This window comes from Vombatus ursinus, unplaced genomic scaffold, assembly GCF_900497805.2.
Source record: "Vombatus ursinus unplaced genomic scaffold, bare-nosed wombat genome assembly UNPS02014810.1, whole genome shotgun sequence".
Lineage (NCBI taxonomy): Eukaryota > Metazoa > Chordata > Mammalia > Diprotodontia > Vombatidae > Vombatus > Vombatus ursinus.
In genome coordinates this window covers 5,904,028-5,927,530 of record NW_020954588.1, presented here as the reverse complement: position 1 = coordinate 5,927,530, position 23,503 = coordinate 5,904,028, and the positions used below count along the sequence as shown (strand labels likewise).

The following is a 23,503-nucleotide window of genomic DNA, read 5'->3' as shown; positions in this document are numbered from 1 at the left end:
TGTTCTGGGTTGTAACCTACTCTAAGGGTCATGAACAAGCACAATTGGTGAAAGGGAGTTTTTCCATCTCCCACAATTGTCTCTTTTTCAGTGTGGATTCTACCAAGGGTTTCTCTCCACCTGTATATGACACAAATCAGCTTATCTCAGCACCTACTGCTCAGCAGTTGCTGTAGCCATAGCCAGAACAGACAGTGTCTCCACTGAACACCACCATTGAGTTTTGTCCATAGAATTATGAACCTTCTACCCTGCCTTTCATTAACTCTCTGAACTCTGGGCAATCTCTTCCTTTGGTTCTAGGACTGAGGATACCTGGTATGACTGTTCTATTCCACCACTATCCCAATGACCTAGAAACAAGGAAGGAAATAGGAAATTCAAGTTCAGCAGTACCAAAAACAGTGTTGAGGAAGAAATAAAAAGAGATTTGGTTCTAGGGAAGATGGGGGCATTTTGCTTTCCTATCTCTTAATACTTTGACCGCTGGAGAAAGGACCAATGTGTTTATGGCTGCTTTCTACCGTGAAAGACTGACTTTTATGGCCCAATGCCATCTGTCTTCCATATAATATAAATGCTTTCCATGACTTTGCAAGGCCTGGATGATTCATCAGGTTACCTGTCTTCTGCTCCTGACCTACAATTAAAAATAGAAACTCAGCATCCTATTTTGTTAGGACTATGCCCTTGGGAGTTACAGACTGAGATGCTCCTCTTTCTTTTCCTTTCCTCTCCTGCTATTGTTGTTGCACTGTGGTTAAGATAAGTATCAAACATGCATTTTTTTTTAAAGGCAGTTGGGGTTAAGTGACTTGCCCAGGGTCACACAGCTAGTAAGTGTCAAGTGTTTGGTCTGAGGCTGGATTTGAACTCGGGTCCTCCTGACTTCAGGGCCGGTGCTCTATCTACTCAAACATGCATTTGATGTGGCCTGTTTTCACTGAGTTGTGGCTCTGGGAAGGCTGGTTTCTTACTCTACCCAACAGGGCCCTCCTCAGAAGCCAGAAGCGGCCCTGGGACCTCTGGTCTCCATCATATGCATTTGAGGACAGAGAAGGGGTAGCTGTGGACTTGGGAACATTATCCACTCTCCAGAATTCCTGCATTTGGACTGATTCCCATATTTTCTTACATTTCTGTCACCTTTGTGATTGATTACATAGTCTCAGTTAAATTTCAAAACACATCCCTAATAACAAGCCTCATTATGTGTATGCGGGTAATCTTTTTTGACTTAGTTCAGTCATAAAGATTATAATTGTCTGAAATGTCAAACTAAAGGACATAATGAAGTGTTTGTCAAACCAATATCCCTGAAAAAGTTACTTAGAAATATAGTATAGGTACAAGACTTCTTGTTTATTTTAGTTAAGTCAACAAGGTATCTAAAAAGATGCTAAACAATGAGCGATACTGCTGTTTGACACCCTGACGTGGAGTGAGATTACTTTTTTAAGGGTATATCAGTAGATTTAATAACACATAGTTCACATAGATCATTAAAGTGACTTCAGCAAATCATATGGTAGGTCAGGTAGACTTCAAAATGGAGAGGGGGCAAGACTTGTTTTATTGACTTTACCACTAACCTTAACCTTAAGAAAACAATAACAAGAGAGGGCTAACAAGACCTGGGTTCAAGTTCTTCCTCTGACACATACTGACTGTATAATTATGGGCAAATTACTTAACCTTTCAGACAACTTTTTAAAAGACTATCAGTAAAATCCATTTCAGTTACTAATTTGCAGTGGTGGAGGAAATTACCATCCTGGGAGTCCCAGCTCTACTCCCACTAAAATAATTAAACAGATAAATAAATGATGGGGAACAGGGAGCTGGGAACTCATGCAGCTTGTTATGCACAGCCTTTACCTCATTGCCCCTTCCTCCTATTCATTGTTCTTTGTTTGGCAGACTAGGTCACTTTGGGAAGGAAAGTATCACCCAGGATTCTTTACCCCATCACCTCTGACATCTAGTTTAGTGTGTATTCCCTGCTTTTGCCTAGTCCTTGTGTTAAAGCTAAGAAAATATCAATCACATCTTATTATAGATTTAGACATGTTGAATGTTAGTTGAAATGGATTTGCTTAGAAATTCAAAAAGAAGAGTGTGTTAAACTAGTCAACAAATTAAAGTACCCTCTGGAAGCATCAGTTTACTAAATGATATATTAATTATTCATCATTGGTCAGTAGTATCTTTAATCTGATTTAAGAGTGTGTGTGTATGTACATGCATACATATGTACATATACATATATCTATATGAAAGTAATAAAGCTATATAAAGTTTTAAATTATATAGTTAACATCTGCTTAATTCATCCAAATTAATGAAACTTTGCAATACTTCCTAAAATAACATTGTGGTAGACTGTCTTAAATATATAACTGGTATCATATATGAGTATGAGTGTGTGGGAAAATGGACCTCTGTATCTTTTAGGGTAATTTATTGGTACATACGTGTGATCTTCCTTGGATTAAACTCTTAAAATTAGGCACACATTTAGTACGTACAGAAGCATGGTTCTTAGAAGAAGAACATTCTTCTTTTTCTTAGTTAGCTTTATCTAAATAATAGTCTAGTTTCTTAATACTCTGTATCTTCACTATATAAGTAAATTTATTTGATAAGAATTTTGAAGTGCTGTGTAAAATTTGGATAATCTGAAATTTTAAAAGAACTTACTGCATTATCATAATTATCATCATCATCATCATCATTATTGGTGGTGGTGGTGAGGTACTCGGGATTAAGTGACTTGCTCAGGGTCACACAGTAAATGTCAAGTGTCTAAGGCTGGATTTGAACTCAGGTCCTCCTGACTCCAAAGCCAGAGCTCTATCTACTGCGCCACCTAGCTGCCCCCGTAAATATATTTTAAATTACATTATTTAAACTCCCTTCTTTTACAGTGAGTTACATGTTTATTTAGCGTTTACCCTGTATAAGCCCTTTAAAAAATTTTTTTGAGTTCCAAATTCCCATTGTCCTGCTCCACTTCTGTCCCTTGAGAAGGCAAACAATATGTCAAGTGAGGTCATGCAAAATATAGTTTGATGTTAACCATGTTGCAAAAGAAAACACAAAGCAAGAATAGTAAAGAAAAAAATAAGGTGAAAAAAGTATACTTCAATTTGCACTCTGTGTTTATCAGTTCTTACTTGGGAGGTGAACATTATATATCATGAGTCTCTTGGAATTGTCTTGTATTCATTGTCTTGATCATAACAGCCAGGTTTTTCACAATTGAGCATCATTATAATGTTGTTATAGATTGCATTATTCATTTTCTTCATTATTTCATCAAGTGTTATTTTGGAAATATGTGTGGAAGTTACTGAGTCATGATCTAATAATCCTTTAAATGACTTGGAATTTCTCTTCAATTGGAAATATTCAAATACATTTCTGTCTTGAAGTCATTGTAACAGTTCATAATATCAAGAAAGCAAGTATGTGCTACCCTTTAACTTCAGACCAATGACAAGGAGATTTAGCCTGATGTTTTAAAATTTTTTATTTTATTTTATTTATTTTTATTTTATCAATGTCTTGTTTTATTAATTTGAGAATGTCTCTCCTATTCATCAGACTTCTCTTTTTTTCTCTCAAGACTTCCTTTAAGTTAGTAACTTTCTAATGAACATCTGCTATTTTGACACCTTGGTTTAATCTCCATTGCTTTCCTTTTTCTCTCACCTTATTTAATCAGTTGCCAAATCCTGTTGATGCTATTTCTATAACATTTTATTGTACCTGCCTTTTCCCTCTCTATTTCAAATAACATTCTTCTTATAACAACTTGCATTACCAGTTAGTTGCCTCCTAAGAGGTCTCCCCTCTGATCTCTTTAGTGTATTCCTTATAATACTGCTATACTAACTATTCTGCTCAATAATCCTAAATAATTCCCTTTTACCTACTAAGTAAAATTAAACTCGTTTGCCTAACATCTCATGCCTTCCCTCTCTTACCCGGTACTATAGTCAGCTTTATCTCATTGTACTTTCTTCCACATACTCTATAGCCTAGCCAATATGGACTACACTGTTTTATGAATATTCCTGGCACTTTGCCATTTTTACCTTTGCTTAAACTATTCCCTATGCCTGGAATGTCTCTTCAATCATTTGGCTTTTAAATTTCTATTAAACTCAGATACATTTTGATTGAAGAAGGCATTATTGACTTCCAAATAAGTAATGAAAGTCCTGGATAAATTCTCAAATAAGGCTTCATTTATATATTTTTCTATTACATGGACCATGTATTTACTAATCTATGTTGAGGACTTTTCCCCTACTGTGCTGTAAATTCCATGATCATCCCATGTTATCTAAATGTTCTGTTGGCCCAACCAACTGGCAAAGAAGTCTATATACAGTGTGTTCTTGGTAAATGTTGAAATGTTGAGTTGAAATTGTAACGTTTAATATCCCTTTATAGGTAAAGGGACATATGTAATGATGAATTACTTCAGACAATTTGGCATTGAACTCCTGAGGTATTAGGCATGATATGATAGAATATGATTTGTGTTGTACTTTTGGGTGTGTGGTTTTCTTCAGGAGACCAAGAACTAGGGTGTTTTTTTTTTTGTTTGTTTGTTTGTTTTGGTTTTTTTTTTGTTTGTTTTTGTTTATTTTTGATCTGGTTCATAAGAGTTTTGGTTGTTCCTTTGGGTGGCAAAGAAGTTTAACAAAAACCTGTCCATAGAGAATTTAGCAAAATTGACCTTCTGAAAGTCTGTAACCTAAAAAGTTGGGACATTTTTAAGCGCAACCTCAGCAAAAGAAAAGTTCTATTTAGGAATTCTTTCCATTTGCTGAACCACGGGTAAACATGGCCTTAGCATGAACATCACTATGCCAAGAATCTCTGTGGTACTGTGGTTTTCTAGAACCATTTGCTTGACTTTTAAAAAGAACAAAATAAAGAACAAGTAAGTGGGGAAACTACTTTTATACTATGTTGTGGGATTATTTTATATAATTTTGACTTTAGTGATTGGATTTGATTGGTTTAATGTTATGAACCAAAAATGCATATTAAATATTCCATAATTTAGAGCAAAAAAAAAATAAATTAAAAAGCCATCTTTAGTGAAAAGTACCTTTGATTTGCTCTCAAGCCCTAAGTTCAGTTTTTGGGGTTTAGCTTCTTGTTTCTATGATCTTGGGTAAGTCATCTGATTTTCATGGCCTTCTGCTTCCTTTCTTATGAAGAATGTAGAGTTGAACTAGAAGATCTCTAAAACAGCTTCCAGCTTCAATTACTCTAGCCTCCCCATTTTTACAGTGTGAGTTTGTGCTATATTGGATAGAATACAGTTCTTCTTTCTTGATTGCTTCACCTAACTGGTAATAGTCCATATGGCGGTATTTATTCCTCTAGTCGGCGAGGCTCTGGCCTGGGCAAAAGAGGAGCGGCTGAAGCTCGCCGACAGGAGAAGATGGCGGACCCTGACAGCAACCAGGATGGAGTTAACTCATCAGCTGCGCGCACAGATGACCCTCCACAAGGAGCTGCAGGTAAGCATGACAGCTGTGGGCCTGCATCATCTCTACCATGCCACACAACATACCGGGTGGAGATGGGTGGGCACTTAAGGGCAGTAGTTCAGGGTATTTGTTTTCTGTCATATTAGTGTTCATATTTTATCATGTGCCATTAAAAATTGTTTAAATGTGTATTAATTATATGCAAGGATCAATTTGGGTTAAAAGATGGAGTGGGAATACTTGTTGTATAACACTTAGGAATTTAAGTCCAAAGTAAGAACATAATAATTATTTATGTTAGTGAAATTGCTGGGGTTTTTTGGGGGGAGGAGGGGAATGTTTAGAGTGTTGTATTTACATGCAGCTTTTTTTTCCCAGGTACTACATATTTTTCATTTGAACTTCAATACCTATTAATGAAAGTAACTTAAAATTATAATTTTCCTTTTTCCAGATTTCAAAGCACAGTACATCAAAGCACAGTTATGAAATCAATAGTTATCCTTTTTCATTAGCCTTTAGAGTTAATGCAATAGCGAACCATACCTCAAATCTTTGATTCCTGGTAGACTTTGTTGATTTTCTTTTGTGTAAAATGTGTGATTCAACACTAGCAGTATGCATTGGTAACTTTAGCTCTAGGAATTCACAAAAATGAGTCAATAATAAAGGGTGAATTTTCTTTTTTTTGTATGTATAAACATTTACTTGTTGCATTACAATGTAGGCTTGATGCTGTTTGTGTAGCACCAACAGATTTTGCATTATGAAATGAACAACATATTTTTGCTAAGTATTTTCTTAGAAACATTGATGTCCTTAAATTTCCCTACATTAATTGACTTCTAGCTTATTCTTACTTTTCTACAAAGCTGTTTCTACCCCCAAACATCATAACCATTTGAATATATACTTAATTTCTTTCATGCTTTTGTTTATGTGGTCTATGTCTAGATCTCAGTTATTTGATAGCAAAAATAGTCAGATCTTATCATTTGTTCCTGAATACTTTTTGCTAGAGTTATTAATAACTTTTTTTGACCAGAGTATATTTTATAAACACACCTCTGCTGTTAGAGATGTTTTTTATACATATTCCATCCTTCTCAACATAATGGAGGCCCATTTCAGGCCTTTTGAGTTTCAAACCTGAAGATGGAAGCAAGAAGATCCTTACAGAAAGCCAATTAATTTTATTCAAATTCTTATTCTCTATTAGAATACATCATTGTGTATTTTTTGATATAATGCAAGCCAGATCATGTCCCCTATAATATGACACAGCTTTTAAGGTTGCTATTAGCCATATTCTCCTACAGAGGGTTCTACTGTATTTGGTAAAGTACTGTGTATATAGTTTTCAAAGATTATTATAAGGAGTGAAGGATGAAATTTTTTAATATTGGATTCGCAGCTATGGATGAATCTGTAGATGATTATTTCAGATCCAGTGTAGCCTTGTTGATTTATAATGGAGACAAATAGAAATACTTCTCTAACTTTGATAATATAGGCAAAGTGGGCAGGTTATCAGATATCTGTGCCTTAGTTTACCCAATTTATCACATGGGCAATATATTTGACCTTTGCAAGTATAATGTAAAAGTGGCAAATCATGGCAGTTTACATCTTGTAGAAGAACTTTCAATTTTTAACATTTATTTTGAAATTTCTATAATAATATAAATGATCCTTTAGATTTTTTCATGTAAAATTTTCCTCCTCCCCCATTTTAACAGCTAATTTCTCCATTTTGCTTTGTTTTATTACTATCCAAAAGATGACTTTTTTTTCTCCCCAACCTTTAACTTCACTGTGTCTTATTGGTACTTAAAATGATTTTAACTTCTTTGGTAAATGTAGTGGATCCATACTATATCTTCCAAATATGAATATTTGAAGTTCCCTGCTGTTTTTTTTTTTTTCCAGTTAGCTGCAAAATAGAGAACAGTCTAGGTCCTTTCTTGTTCTCTGCCTAGTATTAGGTTGCCAGATAATTATGGCCAACCTTGAGAAAATTTTGAGGGATTTCAAAACTGCTGCTCCAAAAATTTGAGTCCCATTGACATTGGATTGAGTCTTTGATTCTGCCTGTTTGCTATGACCTGTATTTAATTTGAGATGGCCATTTTTCTTTCTGATTCAGACCACAACTGGGGACCCATTCACAGTGCTTCCGTTTTTTATGGGGTTAGAGCTGTACTTGGGTATCCAGGTTATGAGCTAGTAAACTCTGTTACTCTATTACAAAATCCTAAAATGGGAAAAAAAAATAGCAAGAATACTAGGAAATTTGCAGTGTTTTGTATCTGTTAAAGGGACACGCACACACGCACACACCATACATATATTTGTGTATACATATATGTATATGTGTGTATAAACACATTTGTGTGTGTCTGTATGTATATTTGTTGTTATGGGAAGAAAAAAGTGAATTGGGTTTTTGTACCTCCAATTTGCTTTAATTGTATTCTTCTTAATGAGTGGCCAAAGGTAAAGAAATATTTAATATTTATTATCTCTTTCTGTCTCTTTTTTCCTTATCTTTCCTAATGGTCCTCATAGTAAATGGTGGCTCCCATGTCCATATTAAGGCATATAGTGCTAGTGTTCGTTACAGCTACTGATATCCATGTTCCAGAATTTCAGTTCTACCCTAGATAGCCAGTGTCTGTAATCTCATGAATTCTAGCTGTCATAAATTTGTTCTAATGACATAAACCTTTTTTTGAGAAGACAATAGTTTAATATGTGCCCCACAAAAGTAAAGAGTTAGACGAAAACTTTCAGTTCTTGAAATAGATTTCATGTAACAAATTTTCAGTTTGTTGTGCATTTATGCATATGCCTTTTGAAAATTTATTAATGTTTTCGTGTGATACCATAAAAATTTGTTCACCACAGGTAGAGAGAACAGAATAAATAAAGAATAAGAGGCTAGGACTCAATGGAACTTTGACCAACTTTCATTGCTGTTTTAATAACATTTTGTAGATTATCTCCTAGGAAATAAATTTGGTGCACTCACACCTGGATAATAACTCTTCTCCATCCAATCTCTTATTTCAGCCAAAATATTCAGAAGGTAGGCAGCGGTAACGGCTTCTCTCTTTCTTCATCCTGATGTTAACACTTAGAAAGCTTCTTCAAAATCAGTTGGATCTACCTAAGTTTAAAGCATTTTTAATCCATATAGGCAAGTTTGTAAAGGGACACTGCTGGCCTATCATAAGTATAAAGGATCTAAATGCATGGGCCAATAGCAGCAGAGAAGAGACTTCTTTAAATATTATCTTTACCAATACCAAAAGGAAAGCACTTACTACATCACTATCAGTATAGCATCACCACACTTACTTTATTCTTAAGCTCTTGAAGTTGTGGAATTGGGTAGATTTTCCATTCGTCTGGTCATAATATCCACTCACAGCGTGACTTATCTGTTGTCATGGATTTTAAAATATTGGTGTACTACTTCATTACAACATAGTTTTAAATTTATCTCTGATGCAGTTGAAAGATCTTTATAAGTAACATAAAAAGTGCTACTTCTCCTTTTTTGAAAGTTGTTGGGGGTGGGTGAGGCTTTAGTGTGGAGGCTTCCCTTTCTTTTTTTCTTTTCTTTTCTTTTTTCTTTTTCTTTTCTTCTTTCTTTTTCTTTCTTTCTTTTTTTTTTTTTTTTTTTTTTTGGCTAGCCAGTCAGGGTTAAGTGACTTGCCCAGGGTCACACAGCTAGTGTCATGTGTCTGAGGCCGGATTTGAACTCAGGTCCTCCTGACTCCAGGGCCGGTGCTCTATCCACTGTGCCACCTAACTGCCCTGAGGCTTCCCTTTCTTGATAGAGATTGTTGACAGCTCCACTGTAACTTGCACTCTCAGTAAATTGCTTTGGGCACAGAGATTAGAGGTCATATGACATATCTCTCAATTCTTGATCTAGGTCATCTATCCATTCTACATGTCTCCCTATCAAGAATTACCATAATTCATTTAATTTTCCTTAATCATTATTATTGATGATCATACATTAAGAGTCAGATGATCCAGAAACTAAATTTTTGAGAAGCCTTAAATGGCAAGCATGCGTGCGCCCACATACATACATTATAATATCAGGAACAGCATTCTTTTTGTTTTGGTTGGGCAGTGGGGGTTAAGTGACTTGCCGAGGGTCACACAGCTAGTCACTGTTATGTGTCTGAGGCCGGAATTGAACTCAGGTCCTCCTGATTCCAGGGCCGGTGCTTTCTACACTGTGCCACCTAGCTGCCCCGAGGAACAGCATTCTTGCCCAAGCATGTTGGTTTTTAAGATTTTATATTCTCAGCTATAAGTGGCCTTTCTTATGTACTTGTCCTAGGCTTAATTTTCTTTGCTGAAATGAGATTCCACTTAGTCATTTCATGTTCTTGAATTAGTATTTAATTCTAAAGCATAAATTTTTAGAACATGGGCAAGATTTTAATTCTGATAAAATGAAATATTTAGTTTTGTGTTAAGAAAACATGAAAGGAATTTGGATCTTTTGGTATTTTGGTGTTCCTATATTTTGTCTTTAAAAAATTTACCTTCACTATTTACATTTTATGTACTTCTCTTTTTCAAAAGAATACTAGCAACATTCTTCCTAGTTAGATACACATTGCTAATTTTAGAAGTAAGCTTGAAAGCAATTCAGGTATGTGACTTCAGATGTGCTGGATGATACGTGATCTGAGGTAGGCCAGGTGCAGAGGGCTGGATTTTATTTTCAAGTAGAGGATGTGAGGAAATGTTACGTCCCCCTCCTGCTATGTTTCATGATACATTTGAACCTTTATTGGGTGTTATTCTGAATTGGTTGCCAGATTGGCATTTGTGGTTTTAGGATTTTCCTGAGTAGATGAGCTATTGTGTGAGTTTAAGCATTGAGGTGGACATTTTGCTATTTCCTACTAGTGCTTTACTAGTGAAAGGTTGTAGTTAACATTTATGTCAGTACCTTCATCCTGAAGATGCAATCTTCTCAAAATCTGGAAATAGAGAAATCATTATCTACCAGGACTAGAGTCCAGGAAGTATGATGAACAAAGACTCCCTAGAAGGCACATCACTTTGGAGGAGCATTGCCCCAAAATATCAATTTCTGGTGCTACTATTTCTGAATGCTGCCTTGGAAGGTCGGTCCTCTGATTTAACATCATCCCGGTCTTATCAGTCTTGTCTCAGTTGAGTTTGAGCAGTCGAATCCAGGACAAGATTTCATTCAGGAACAATTTCAGAGAGACCAGCTCTGGGCCAGCTGAAAGGGACTCGTGGATGACGTGCTCAAGCTGTAGAACACAAACTACGACGTCTGACTCTTCCTTTGAACACCAGAGGACACAGTGCTCAGCTTTGAGGGCAGAGAAGTGACTGACTCACCATGATCCTTTGTGATCTGTTAAAACTTTTTTTTAAAGAGAAGCCAATCATACGGTGATTAAGTAATCCTCCCCCCTCCCCCTTTTTTTTTTCTTCTTTCCAGCTTCTAGTTCTGTTGCTGGGGCTGTAGGCATGACCACCTCTGGTGAGAGTGAGTCAGATGATTCAGAGATGGGAAGACTGCAAGGTAAAAACAAGACAGTTATTGGGCTTACAAGAAACTACTGGTAAATCCACAAACCATTGGTTCTGGTTCTAACTTTGGGTTCCTGAAATTCAGCTTCATTTGTTATGCACTTTTATCGTCTGAACATGTTTCTTCTAACTGTGTCTACACTTCGGAGAAATGGGTCCTTCTCTGTAGAGACTTGAGGATTTTGCAGTATAAGAAGAAACAGCTGCCTCTATTATTTCTAGTGTGGAACTAGGAAAGTATTGTTAGTGAAGGTCTTGCATAGTTGGTATTTACATTGCTCATGGAAAAATACAGGATTCTTTGGCTGATTTTTTTATTTTTTTGGTGGTGGTGGAGGTTGTAGTTTATTTACCATGTGCTTTATTTTAGTCTTTCAATTTTGTGTAAATATAGGAATCAGTCTGACAATATATAATACTTGTTATTAGAACATAAATTTTCCCTATTGGGACAAGTCTATGTAGTTGTACTCTTTATGACTTATTTTTAAAAAGGGGAGAAAATGTCAAAGCAATTAAGTTAACTTGTAATGTTAAACTCATGTGCCAATATCATAGTACTATAAGTATAATAATGTATGTACATATTTAGATGATGTTTTATTTCTTTTCTAGTTGCTCACTACAGCATATGTGTACCATTATTGAAAGGGGTAGAGAATCGAGGAAGAAATTTAATATGCTAAATCGATTTTTATAGTATGTTCATTCTTTTCTGAAATCTGCTTTGGCCGTCAGTTTAATACAACATGTCTAGTGATACAGGTGCCTTTTTATAAAAATGTTTTTTTAATTCTTTAAGTGTGTTTGACAGAAGAGACTTGTTCTAAACATAGGTTTTTTTCAACCAGAAAAACAAACTTTTCTGAGAAGAGTTATAACAGCTCTCCAATCTTAATCTCACAAGAAACATGTAGTTTTTTAGGTAGCTTTTAAGAGTTCCTAAAATAATTTTTCTGAACTTCTTGACTGCTCCAGCTTTTGTGAGTCATGCAACTTGCCATTATTAATTCCATCAGATGCATAAATCACTTGAGGATTTCTCCTCCAAATTGTTAAAATCTTGTTGCAGACTTGCACTTTTTAAAAATTATATGACAAAAATGAAATTGGGGATCAAACTGATTTTGAAAATGTACCTTATGATCTAACATGATCCTAAGTCACTGACGACTCTGATTTTTTTTTTAAATGTTTGTGTATAAAATGGGAAAATTAAAGAAACACAAGGATCTCAAAGTATAAAGGTTGCACTGACAGTTTTAATGTAGGATCTGTAATTTACGAATCAGTAATCGTCAAGTAAATTGTGTTAGAAATTTTTGTGTATGATCAGTTGCATTAAGCCAGCTCATAATTTTCTTTTCTCTTTGTTTTTGTTTTGTTCTTTTTGTTTTTTGTTTTTTTGTTGTTGTTTTTTGTTTTTTGTTTTTTGTTTTTTTTTGTTTTTGTTTTTTGTTTTTTTGTGTATGTGTTTTGTTTTGTTTTTTAGCTCTGTTAGAGGCTAGGGGTCTTCCTCCTCACCTGTTCGGCCCTCTTGGTCCTCGGATGTCACAACTTTTCCACAGGACAATTGGAAGTGGAGCTAGTAAGCCATAGTTTTAAATTAGTCCTCCCCTCCAAACCCTTATTAGTTTAGTGTTATTTCAACTAGTTAGTTTTTAATGTAAATATTAAGAATGGAAGTGAGTCTTCATAAGCCTTAGTCTGTTTTTAAAAACACAATTCACTTGTTAGCAGTCAGTGTTAACTCATAGAGTTAACATTTAATGTTTTGTTTTCAGTCTTATGTATATTTTGAAATCATGTTCATAGCACATCTAGACATTATATCTTGGGTTATACCAGATGAACTTGTGATAAGTGGACTGATAAAACAGTTGATACACTCAAGTTATATGTTGGATGCTTTACATACAGAATGACCAGCATGATTTGCATTTACACACAGATTTGAACTTTAAAGTTCTTTATCTATATGTACAAATCTATTTTAAAGATTTTTTTGCATGTTACAGACACAGGTATGCACTTGAGAGTAAAAATCTCCTAGGTTCATTTTATGTTCTAGGTTTATTCCAGATTGGTGTTCTTTCATTGTACTGTAACAGAATGAGGGACTACCTAAGTCTTGAACTTAGAGTTGAAAACTTTGTAAACCACAAATCATTTTATGCTTTTCATAGAATGCTCTCTTAAAAGTAGAACTTCTGTTTTATTAAAATAGTATGCAAATACAATTACATCTACAGAAATGACAAGGGTTTCTCAGTTTCTGAAGTAACATCAGGCTATGTTTATGATGATAGTGATCTATTAAATATTTCTAGTTTTGTTTATTCTTAAGGTAAAATATGGGGGGAGGGGTGGGTGGTTGGGTAGGGGTGGGTGGTATTAGGACAAACCTTAAGTTTATATTTTTGGAGTCTTTTTAGTTTTCAGTTTGTCCTGATATAAAGAAATTAGAGCTGGAGCCCTGATGGCATCAGACTCCATTCTCAGATAACCTACATACAAGAAAGCTTCAAGGTTCTCATTGTCCCTTAGAATTAGCCCAGTATCTTAATCATGTGTTTCTTTATTTCACTTCCTAAACAAACAATTGTCTGATAGAAGGACTTCATAAACATGGAGAAGAAGGCCTACCATCAGTGTGTCTTCCTGTGATGCCAGGCCTAGTGTTGACAGGGACAGGCCTGGAAAATGAGGTCAGGTGGTAAAGAGCCTTTCCCCACTAGAGAGAAGCTGCCTAGGCTCTTTGGTATAAACTCTCTTGTGTTCTGTGCACAGTGTAGATGCAGGATGTAGCTGGTCAGAGGAGCTCCCTGTTTGCTGGCAGGAGTGTGGTACTTGTGTTTCTGTCGCAGGTTGTGATTAGCACACACGCTCTAATGGGCCCTATTTGTGGATTGAGTGATCTGAGGCACAGAAAAGTGAGTGACTTGTCCAGGCTCTCATGGATTGCAGCACACACTTTCTAGTTCTTAATTAGAAAATATTTCCATTAGGCAGTACTGTTTTTCACACGGTCATACTTCCTAATCTCATCTTACTGAAGTAAATGCTATCTTTAAAAGGGATATTGAATAATACCATCCTTTCGTGCCAGTTTTCTAGGACTTTAAAAAATCATTACTAATATAAAACTTAGTATTTTATCACCTGTGTAGAATCAGTCAGGATCAGAAACTAGGTCTTGGTGTAAGTCTAAACCCAGTACTGTATCCACTATACCAGGCTGTCTTCTGATACCAAAAGTTACTATATGCATGAAGGGGGGGATGCCAAGCCATCTCTAGGAACAGTAATTGTCACTATATTATTGTAAAGGGTTACCTTATCTGGAACTCAAAGTATTATATTATTACACATTTTAAAGGTTAGCAATAATAAATGGGCTTCCCACTTAGTTAAGGCTCACTATAAGCATATTCTTTACTACTTTTCTGGAATATCATTTAAACTTAATTGCAGTCAGCATGTCCAGATCCACTCGAATTCTAGCATGAAGCTAACAGCTGGCATTCAAATACTTTAAGATTTTATAATGCACTTTACATTATTTTATTCAGTCCTCATTACCATCTTGTATTGTGAGTTCTACAGGTATTCTCCTCATCTTATAAATGAGGATATAGAAGCCTAGAGAGAGTCATTGACTTGTACAAAATGTTGGAGGTAAGATTGGAGCTCGAGTCTCTCCTGAGAGCACAGGGCTCTGATCCAAGAATCAGAGGTTAGAATCCCAGCTTAGCTATTCACGGTCAAGCATAGCATTCTTGGACAAGACACTGACTTTCTCTGGGCCTCCATTTTCTCATTTGGAACATGAATTTGTGACAGTGGTAAGACTCTATCCTCTCATACCTCCCATACCAGCATTGCCTCCACTAGACCTCCCACTTTTCAATTTGATTGATAAGGTAGGAAAGAGCAAATTCAGTTGCATAGAAAAGTCAGTATTTTAAAACTGTACTGTAGAAGGGAAGTGAGAAGAGGTAAAATGTCACTAGCCTTGATTATACTTTGTAATTTGAGTTGGATTGGATAACTGACTAAAACTTAGACGGTTGTCTGTGTTTCTACATAAATGAGCCTCATAGTCGATGACCTCATAATGCCTTTTTTACAGTCAAATTTAAAGAAAAAAAAAAAGAGGTGCTCTGATTCATTTTGTCATTATAATTTAGTGCTTTTAGGTTCTCACCTTTGCAAATTAATGCTCACATAACAAATTCATTCTGCCTAGGTCCTAACTACTTTGCCATTTCCCTTTTTGTTACAACTTGAAACCAAATTGAATTTTAGAGCATTGTTGAATTTCTCTAAGACATCACCATAGCTCTTTTTTGGTGCAATTAAAATAGAAATATTTAGCTGTATAAAAGGTTTTCTTTACAATATTTCTTTTTCTTTCAGACCTTAGTAGTTCTATATGCAAAGCAGCAATACAGGGACAATTTGTGGTTCTGCAGTAATAGAGTTGCAGTTAAACCTTTATTTCTTCCATAAGCTTAAATTATTAATTAAATATAATTAAAATGCTTAAGATTTGAATATAAAACCAGCTTTCAGTTTAATTTTTTTTTAAGCTTAGAAAACACCTGGATCACATTAAAGCCATTTTGGGTGCTGAAATGTGCTGTAGTTACTGATAGAGTTGATAAAGTTGCTCTTCTCTTGAATTTAGCAGTTATGTTTTTTGACCCATAGTATAGAGATGGTTTGTCTCTTTCTTTGTTTTAGTCTAAACCAAAAGAGAAAGAAAAAGTGCTCTTTCACCCAAGCCTTTTTCATACCAGGGAATAATGGTTCCTTAAATGTAAAGCAAGGTTCTTTTTCTTCTATAGGTTCTAAGGCCCAGCAGCTTCTACAAGGACTACAAGCTACTGATGAAAGTCAGCAGCTTCAGGCAGTGATTGAGATGTGTCAATTATTGGTCATGGGAAATGAGGAGACATTGGGAGGGTTTCCAGTAAAAAGTGTTGTTCCAGCTTTGGTAAGGATGATAGGATTTTGGTGGGGTTTTTTTAATGGTTTTTGTGTCTTTCCCATAAATATCCTTTTCATTGTTAAAGCCTCTTACATATTACCATTTTGTTTATTAGAATAATAGTTGAAGTTTATATGGTATTTTAAAGTTTGCAAAGTGCTTTATTTACATTATCTCCGTGGAGCCTGACAGCCATGGGGTGAAGTAGCTACAGCAAGTAATGTTAAGAGATCAGGAAGCTGAGGCTCGGGGATTCACGGAGCTTGCCTGTGGTCACAGATCGATTATATGTCAGGGAGAACATTCAAACCCAAGTCTAGAACTCTTTCCTCTGTGCCACACTGAGTTTATACTAGGTAGTTTATCTAATTGAAAATGTATTATTTGTTGATATTAAAGAGTACATAGGACATGTAGTAGAACTGGGAGAAATGCCTGTAAGTGAAGTGACAGATGGGCTAGCTTTCCCTCGGCCTTCCAAGAGTATTCTGATTATGAGGTACATATATACATGATAGCCTAGCAAACAGAGTGGCACCTGACATGTGAGATCTCTAGCTGAGCTGTGTAGGTGGCTGGTTGTACCTAAGTACACATCCCAGCTCTGCCACTTACTGTTTGTTTGACCTTGGGCAACTGACTTTTGACATCTTTGGGCCTTCATTTCCTTATCTACAATATCATGGGGATAGGATGGATTAAATAGCTTCTGGGAGCCCTTCCAACTTGAGGTTTGTGATCATATAAATAGATCACATGAGATTTTCTTTCTCCTTTTCCATTTTGTGTCTGTTTTGGAAGGGGTAGCATTTGGGCCAGTTTTTATATTTAATGGCATTAACGTTTTTACCTATGTCTCATAATGTTCCCTGGAGGCTTGGATTGCTTTCTTTTTTAATTCCACATATCTTGGGTGTCAGCATATCCTGTTGATTCTACCTTTATCTCTTGTTTCTGGCTGAAATTATTTCCATTAACATCACTCTAGTGTAGTCTGTTATTATCTCTTGTATGGACTATGGCCATAGGCTTTTAATTGGTCTTTCTGCTCCATTCACACTGCTGCTGGAATTGTCTTCCTAATGCACAGGTCTGATCATGTTACTTTTTACTGTTCACAAACCTTTGGTCACTTCCCATTGCCTATCCAAACTTTATTTCAGTGCTTGGCATTTAATCCCCCTCACAATCCAACATATTTCATCTCCTTGTGCAAACTTGGGCTGCTTGTTAGCTGTGGTGCTGTTTTACAACTCTGCGTGATATCTCATGGAGATCTCTTTGTCCTTCCTTAGCTTTGTGTTGATATACTTCATTCTTAGTTTATTATGAGATATTGGGAAAACATGGATATTTTAAATGTTTTTTATCTGTCATGTTTAATCATTTTGTTGACAATGTCAAGAAATATTAAGGCAACAAGATTTTTAATCTTTATTCATAATAATCTTGAATGTCTACATCAGGAAAATAACCTTTAAGTTATCACTTAATGTTCATAATGTTTACAACCATTTGTTATATTAATACTGTAGTTATATGATTTTTAGAGTACAAACATTACTACACAGTATATCATACCAAATAGGCTAAAATAACATGGATAATATAAAGACCTGCATTCACATATTATCCTTTTCCTTTATGACATTTGTGTCAGATATACTTCTGTTGGAAGTGACGTCTACTCTGACTTTAGTAATTCATAAAAGGGAATCTGAGATTTTGTTTCCCCTAATACCCACCTAGAGCTTAGAACTTAATCCTAAATTCCAGGAATTAAAGGTGTAAGGTTAGCAGACTTCAGGACAGTAGTATTGGATTCACTATGAAATTTGGAGGCAGGCAGAGTGGTGCTCTATAGAAAGAGGACAAGATTTGGAGACAGAGAACCTGGGTTTGAATCCTGGCTCTGCCACTGACGACATGTCTGACCTTGGGCAAGTCATTTTATTTCTCTGTGCCTCAGTTTCCTCATCTGTAAAATGAGGGAGTTGGACTACATTGTCTCTAAGGACCCTTCCAGCTCTTAAATCTAGGATAACATGATCTTCTTCATTCTGAGTAAATGTATTACAAAATGGCGTGGCCCAAAAGCTGATCCTTTGTCATGAATTGTGAGGACAGTGGTGGTTTTTTTTTTTTTTAATATATTTCAGTAGGAACAACCTACATATGTAGATAATAAAGATTGTAAAAACCTAGCCAGGTTTTTTACATGAAAGTTTTGATCTAGTGCAGTTTGACCTGCATGATAGCTTCAAAGTTTGATTGTTTAAATGGAAGAAAAAGAATTTTTGAGGTGTTTCTTCTAATAACAGTTCTGTGATTTAAAGAAATGTTTTCTTCACAGATAACACTACTGCAGATGGAGCATAATTTTGATATTGTAAGTGTGCAAAGTTTTTTTTTTTTTTAAAACAATTCAATTGCAGTTTAAAAGATAATGCATTGGGAGTAAAGTATCTCAAATTTTTTTTAGATGAACCATGCCTGTCGAGCCTTAACATATATGATGGAAGCACTTCCTAGATCATCTGCTGTGGTGGTGGATGCCATTCCTGTTTTTTTGGAAAAGGTAATTCTATATTTTGATCCACTTTTGAAAAGCAGGTAGAAGAGAACTATGTGAAGAATTAAACCTGTTCCATAAAGCACTGCATCAGAATAGGACTTTTTTTTTTTTGCACACTTATCATGTGTTGTTACAATTACTTTAAAAAACCCTTCAAATTGACTTCCAGAAATACTTGACTATACAGCATACCACTACCATAGTCAACTTTTAGGATATATTGTGTGAGATCACACGTGAGGGGTATACTTTAATCTTGTGTTATTAGTGTTCTGCCTTTTCCAGTTTTGATAGACATAAAATCTCATCATATCTAAAGAATATCCCATTGAGGTTGATAAGCATTTAATACTACTTTTAAAGATAAGAAGATTGAGAGAGAGTCATTTGTTCAAGGTCATAAAGTGAGTTAGTAGAAGAAGGATGCTTTTTCATATGTTCTATGGTAGATCATATTTCTGGTCTGTGATACTTAAACAAGGTCATTTTTAAAGATTTGTCTGGCAAATTTGTATGAAAGTTATAATGCTTGACTTGTTTAATATGAAAATTTTTCAAAAAGTTTCCTGTTATGTAACTGGATTTTATTCTGTATTATACTATGTAAGTTTTATTTTTCAGCGTGGTAGGCAAGAAGCAAGTAATTTGAATTGGCTAGAAAAACATTATTCATTTTTTTTCCAAAAATGATAGTTTGCTTATAAGATTATAGCTTCCTAAATTAATTTCTATGCATGTGATATGTATGTTTTTAGAAATTAAGGTGAGCTTTAAGTAACATAAGTTGTATGTTGTAGCTGCAAGTGATTCAATGTATTGATGTGGCAGAGCAGGCTTTAACTGCCTTGGAGATGCTATCGCGTAGACACAGCAAAGCCATTCTGCAGGCGGTGAGTAGGGTTCCTGGGATTTAGGCCGTTAACCTCGGTAGTGTCCCAACATGTGGATTCTGATTTGTCTGTTGCACAAAGGGTGGTGTTTCCAAATTAGTGAAGACTTTGTTGCTATTGATAAAGAATATTTCTTCTCTGTAACAGCTTTCTTTATTGTAGGGAGGTTTGGCAGACTGCCTGCTGTATCTGGAGTTCTTCAGCATAAATGCCCAGAGAAATGCTCTAGCAATTGCGGCCAATTGCTGCCAGAGTATCACACCGGATGAGTTTCACTTTGTGGCAGATTCCCTCCCCTTGCTTACCCAAAGGCTTACCCACCAGGTAAAAGAAAAGGAGTTATTTGCTATATTTCTGTACTTTTAAAAAGATTTTAAAATTTGTATATTTCTTCCTTGTTTGATAAGCAACGTGAGAATATTTATCTTATATTTTTTAGTGTCACCCTTTTTTGCATAATTTTGGATTTGCACATGAAATTGAGATGAGGGTGAATATAAAATAACTATTCAAAAAACAAACGAGTTTTTTTTGTGAAATTGAGATTAATGGACATGTTTGGCATCTAGAAATTATTTGACTTACAGGAGGATGAATTTGTTTATAAAATAATTAGTTTTGAAGTCAGCCTCAGTGGTAGCTAAGGTGGTACAATGTTTAGAACATTGGACTGGGAGTCAGGAAAACTTCAGATACTTAACTAACCTCATGACCCTGGAGAAATCACTTAATTTTCTTAGCCTAGGTTCCCTCAAATGTAAAATGGATATCATAATAGTAGCTACTTTTCAGCATCGTTGGATCAAGTGAGATAATAATTGTAAAGCATTTAGAACAGGGCTTGGTGCATAGTAAGCCTACGTAAAAGTTAGTTAGCTATTATTACTGTTGTTATTGTTTGGAGGGAAGAGGGGATGAAATTAATGGATATAATTTCTACACGTTTGTATCCAAGTTTTCCTACAGTTTTTGAAGTCAAATAGCTTGACTATAAATGCTTACTTTTATGAAATTTCAACTTATATAGTACTTTTTTTTTTTTTTTTGATGGGTGGCTGTGTTGCATTGCCTAGGTGCATGTTGATTACCCAGGAAGAGATTCTTTTTCATTTTAATGAGATTGTTGGAATTCTTCAATAATTAATTCAATAATTATATTTGCTTTATAAGCTACCTTTTTCTTGAGACCTAACGTCCCTTTATCCGGGTAACCATGGTAGTCCTGAGCTCAATAGGAGCCAATGATGTCTTGCTTTAAGACATGACATATTTGAGGACCACAGAAATTAGCTACTTGCTAGGTATTATAGTAGTACTGTTAGGTCAGTGTGCCTGACTTTACACATGTAAATTAACATTAATATACAGTTCCTTCCCTGCCTTTCTATTACATAGAGAATATAGAACTATATTTATTTTGTGAATCATACAATTCAACTATTTAGTTGTAGGTCAGTTTCTTTCGTTTCAGCTGTATATCTGGGACATCGCAGGCATTTAGTCACTCTGAGTGTACAAACATTTAAAATTTTTCATTTTATTTGAGATGAACAAACTGACAGTTTCAGGTTTTTTGAATATAATATTTAAGATTGCCTTTTGAAGGTATATTCACCTAAGGCATAAGCTTTATGCTTTTTAAATGAAAGAGAGCAGCAATATAATGTAATCACTCTTCATTTTAGAATATGTATTAAGACTTAAAATATGCCTGATTTGCCTTAATCAGCAAGTATTTATCAAGTATATATATCATGAGCCAAGAAATCTGCTGTGAACTAGGGATAAAAATATGCAGAACAAAATAAATCTGATTTACCTGCTGGACCTTATGTTATAATAGGTGAGACAAGTGTATATGTTATGTGTGTACACACAGTGTAAATAAGTAGTGGAAAAAATATAGGTATATATATGTAAAATTAGGGATATTTGATTTAAACTCTTTTTTGTGTTTCCTGAGTAAATATTGACTGATAGATTTGTCCTAGAAGCCACTTGGGGGAGATGGAGAGTGGGAAGGGACAGTGATATAGATACACACATTATTTCCTGTTATTGAATAACATTTCAAATTACTATTTAAAAAAAAAAATACAGGACAAGAAGTCAGTAGAAAGCACTTGTCTTTGTTTTGCACGACTAGTGGACAACTTCCAACATGAGGAGGTAAGTATTTTATCTAATGTGTAACTTTAATGAAAATTGAGAATAAGGAAGCCATAGGGTATTTTAAAAAATACTTTGTTTTTTCTTTGTAAGAATTTGCTTCAGCAGGTTGCCTCTAAGGATTTGCTCACCAATATTCAGCAATTGCTGGTCGTTACTCCACCAATTCTAAGCTCTGGGATGTTTATTATGGTGGTCCGCATGTTTTCCTTGATGTGTTCTAACTGTCCAACTCTAGCAGTTCAACTTATGAAGCAAAGTAAGTGCCAATATCTGTTTTCTACCTTAGGTTTTAAAAAGTAGGACATCTCTGTTGTGGGTAAAAATATGGGTCGTGAAAGTTATAGTTACTAGAAGAGGACTGGATTGGTAGTCAGAAGTCCTGGGTTCAAATACCTGTCCTTCTGTGGAGAGAGCACCCCAGCTTTGCCACTTACCAGTTATGGGGTTTTGAGCGAATCACTTCCTTTTTCTGTGCCTCTGTAAGATGAAGAACGTGGACTAGATTAGTGAAGAGCCTTTCCATCTCTTGGTATATGCTACAATTCTCTTACATCCTTATGGTCCTTTATGTGCACAATAGGAGTTTGATGAAACAAGAGAACAAATAGGTCTCATTCACAGGGACTAGAAAAACAAGAGATGACAATTTTATACTCATGATACAGGATAGTATGAAGCTTGTAGATTTAATGGACCTTGTGGTTTTAACTAGAGTATTGTCTTGAAAGTGCCTCTGCTTGAATCTATTTTATTGCTTCAGTTGAAAGGGAGAATGAGAATTTATGGCAGCCTGCTGGGATCTATTATTAAAAGCTCTGTGTGTGTGTGTGTGTGTGTGAGAGAGAGAGAGAGAGAGAGAGAATGTGTACTTAAATTTAAGCGCATGTACATACAGTATTTCCACAAAGGGAAAAATCTAGCCAAAATAAGATTTAAAATGCTTAGGCTTAGGCTGACCTTGAACCATATTTTTAGATGTTTGAGTATTAATATTGATGCTAATTGCAAGTTTAGCAAACCATGATCATTATATGATAGAAAATGCTCATCACATGCCTAGCTACTTGGGTGGAAGAAATCCAGTAATATATAGGTTGATTTTGAAGACCAGAAAAAGATAATGTGTTTTCTCTTCACTTTCCTAGAGAGTCTGTGGCCTGTTATATAGGAGTACCCATGTTGAAAAGGTGACAGATTGTTGAAGTATTTAAGTTAAATACATTTGATTTAATAGGAATTATGCCTTATATGCTATTATTTAGAGGTTTCATAAAAAAGTGTTAAACTTTAGTATTCAAAAAATTATAGAACTGAAATTCTATTTTTACTTAGTGGCTCAAATAAGGCAATTCTTATGCAAACATAATTGGGATGATAGAAGTATGAAACATGATGAATTTGCTATTTGTTCTCCCTTGCATATAACATTTAAATTGTCTTCTTTACATGACTTAATCTAGAAGGTGAACCCTTAAAATAGCATCCATAAAATAATATATTTTATATATATAAGATTTAGTAAACATGAAATGAACTTGCAATGTCATAATCTTTACAGATGGGCTGTGTAGGTCAAGTGTGTTTATTCCTCATTATTATTGTCCTTATATTTACTTCAGACTACAACTATGTTGTAAATAGTCCATTGCATTTGGACCTAACAGCCAAGAACTTCAAAAGTAGGATCTTATGGAATGTGTTAAAAAAACCACAGTGGTTTTATAAAGCATTATCTTTAAGCAAAAATTAATTCTGA

At 35.1% G+C, this 23,503-nt stretch overlaps 1 protein-coding gene across 10 annotated transcripts in view; it reads left to right on the top strand.

Moving 5' to 3' along the window:
- Positions 1-23,503, top strand: part of TRIP12 (thyroid hormone receptor interactor 12) — a 185,227-nt gene that overhangs the window by 110,617 nt on the left and 51,107 nt on the right. For all 10 annotated transcript variants that reach the window (XM_027876110.1, XM_027876119.1, XM_027876117.1 and 7 more), the window contains 10 exons: positions 5,410-5,546; positions 11,026-11,109; positions 12,610-12,705; positions 15,968-16,116; positions 18,464-18,499; positions 18,593-18,688; positions 19,483-19,575; positions 19,738-19,899; positions 21,676-21,744; positions 21,838-22,003. In XM_027876110.1, the coding sequence (XP_027731911.1) occupies positions 5,410-5,546; positions 11,026-11,109; positions 12,610-12,705; positions 15,968-16,116; positions 18,464-18,499; positions 18,593-18,688; positions 19,483-19,575; positions 19,738-19,899; positions 21,676-21,744; positions 21,838-22,003 (1,088 nt within the window). The remainder of the gene's footprint in view (positions 1-5,409; positions 5,547-11,025; positions 11,110-12,609; positions 12,706-15,967; positions 16,117-18,463; positions 18,500-18,592; positions 18,689-19,482; positions 19,576-19,737; positions 19,900-21,675; positions 21,745-21,837; positions 22,004-23,503) is intronic.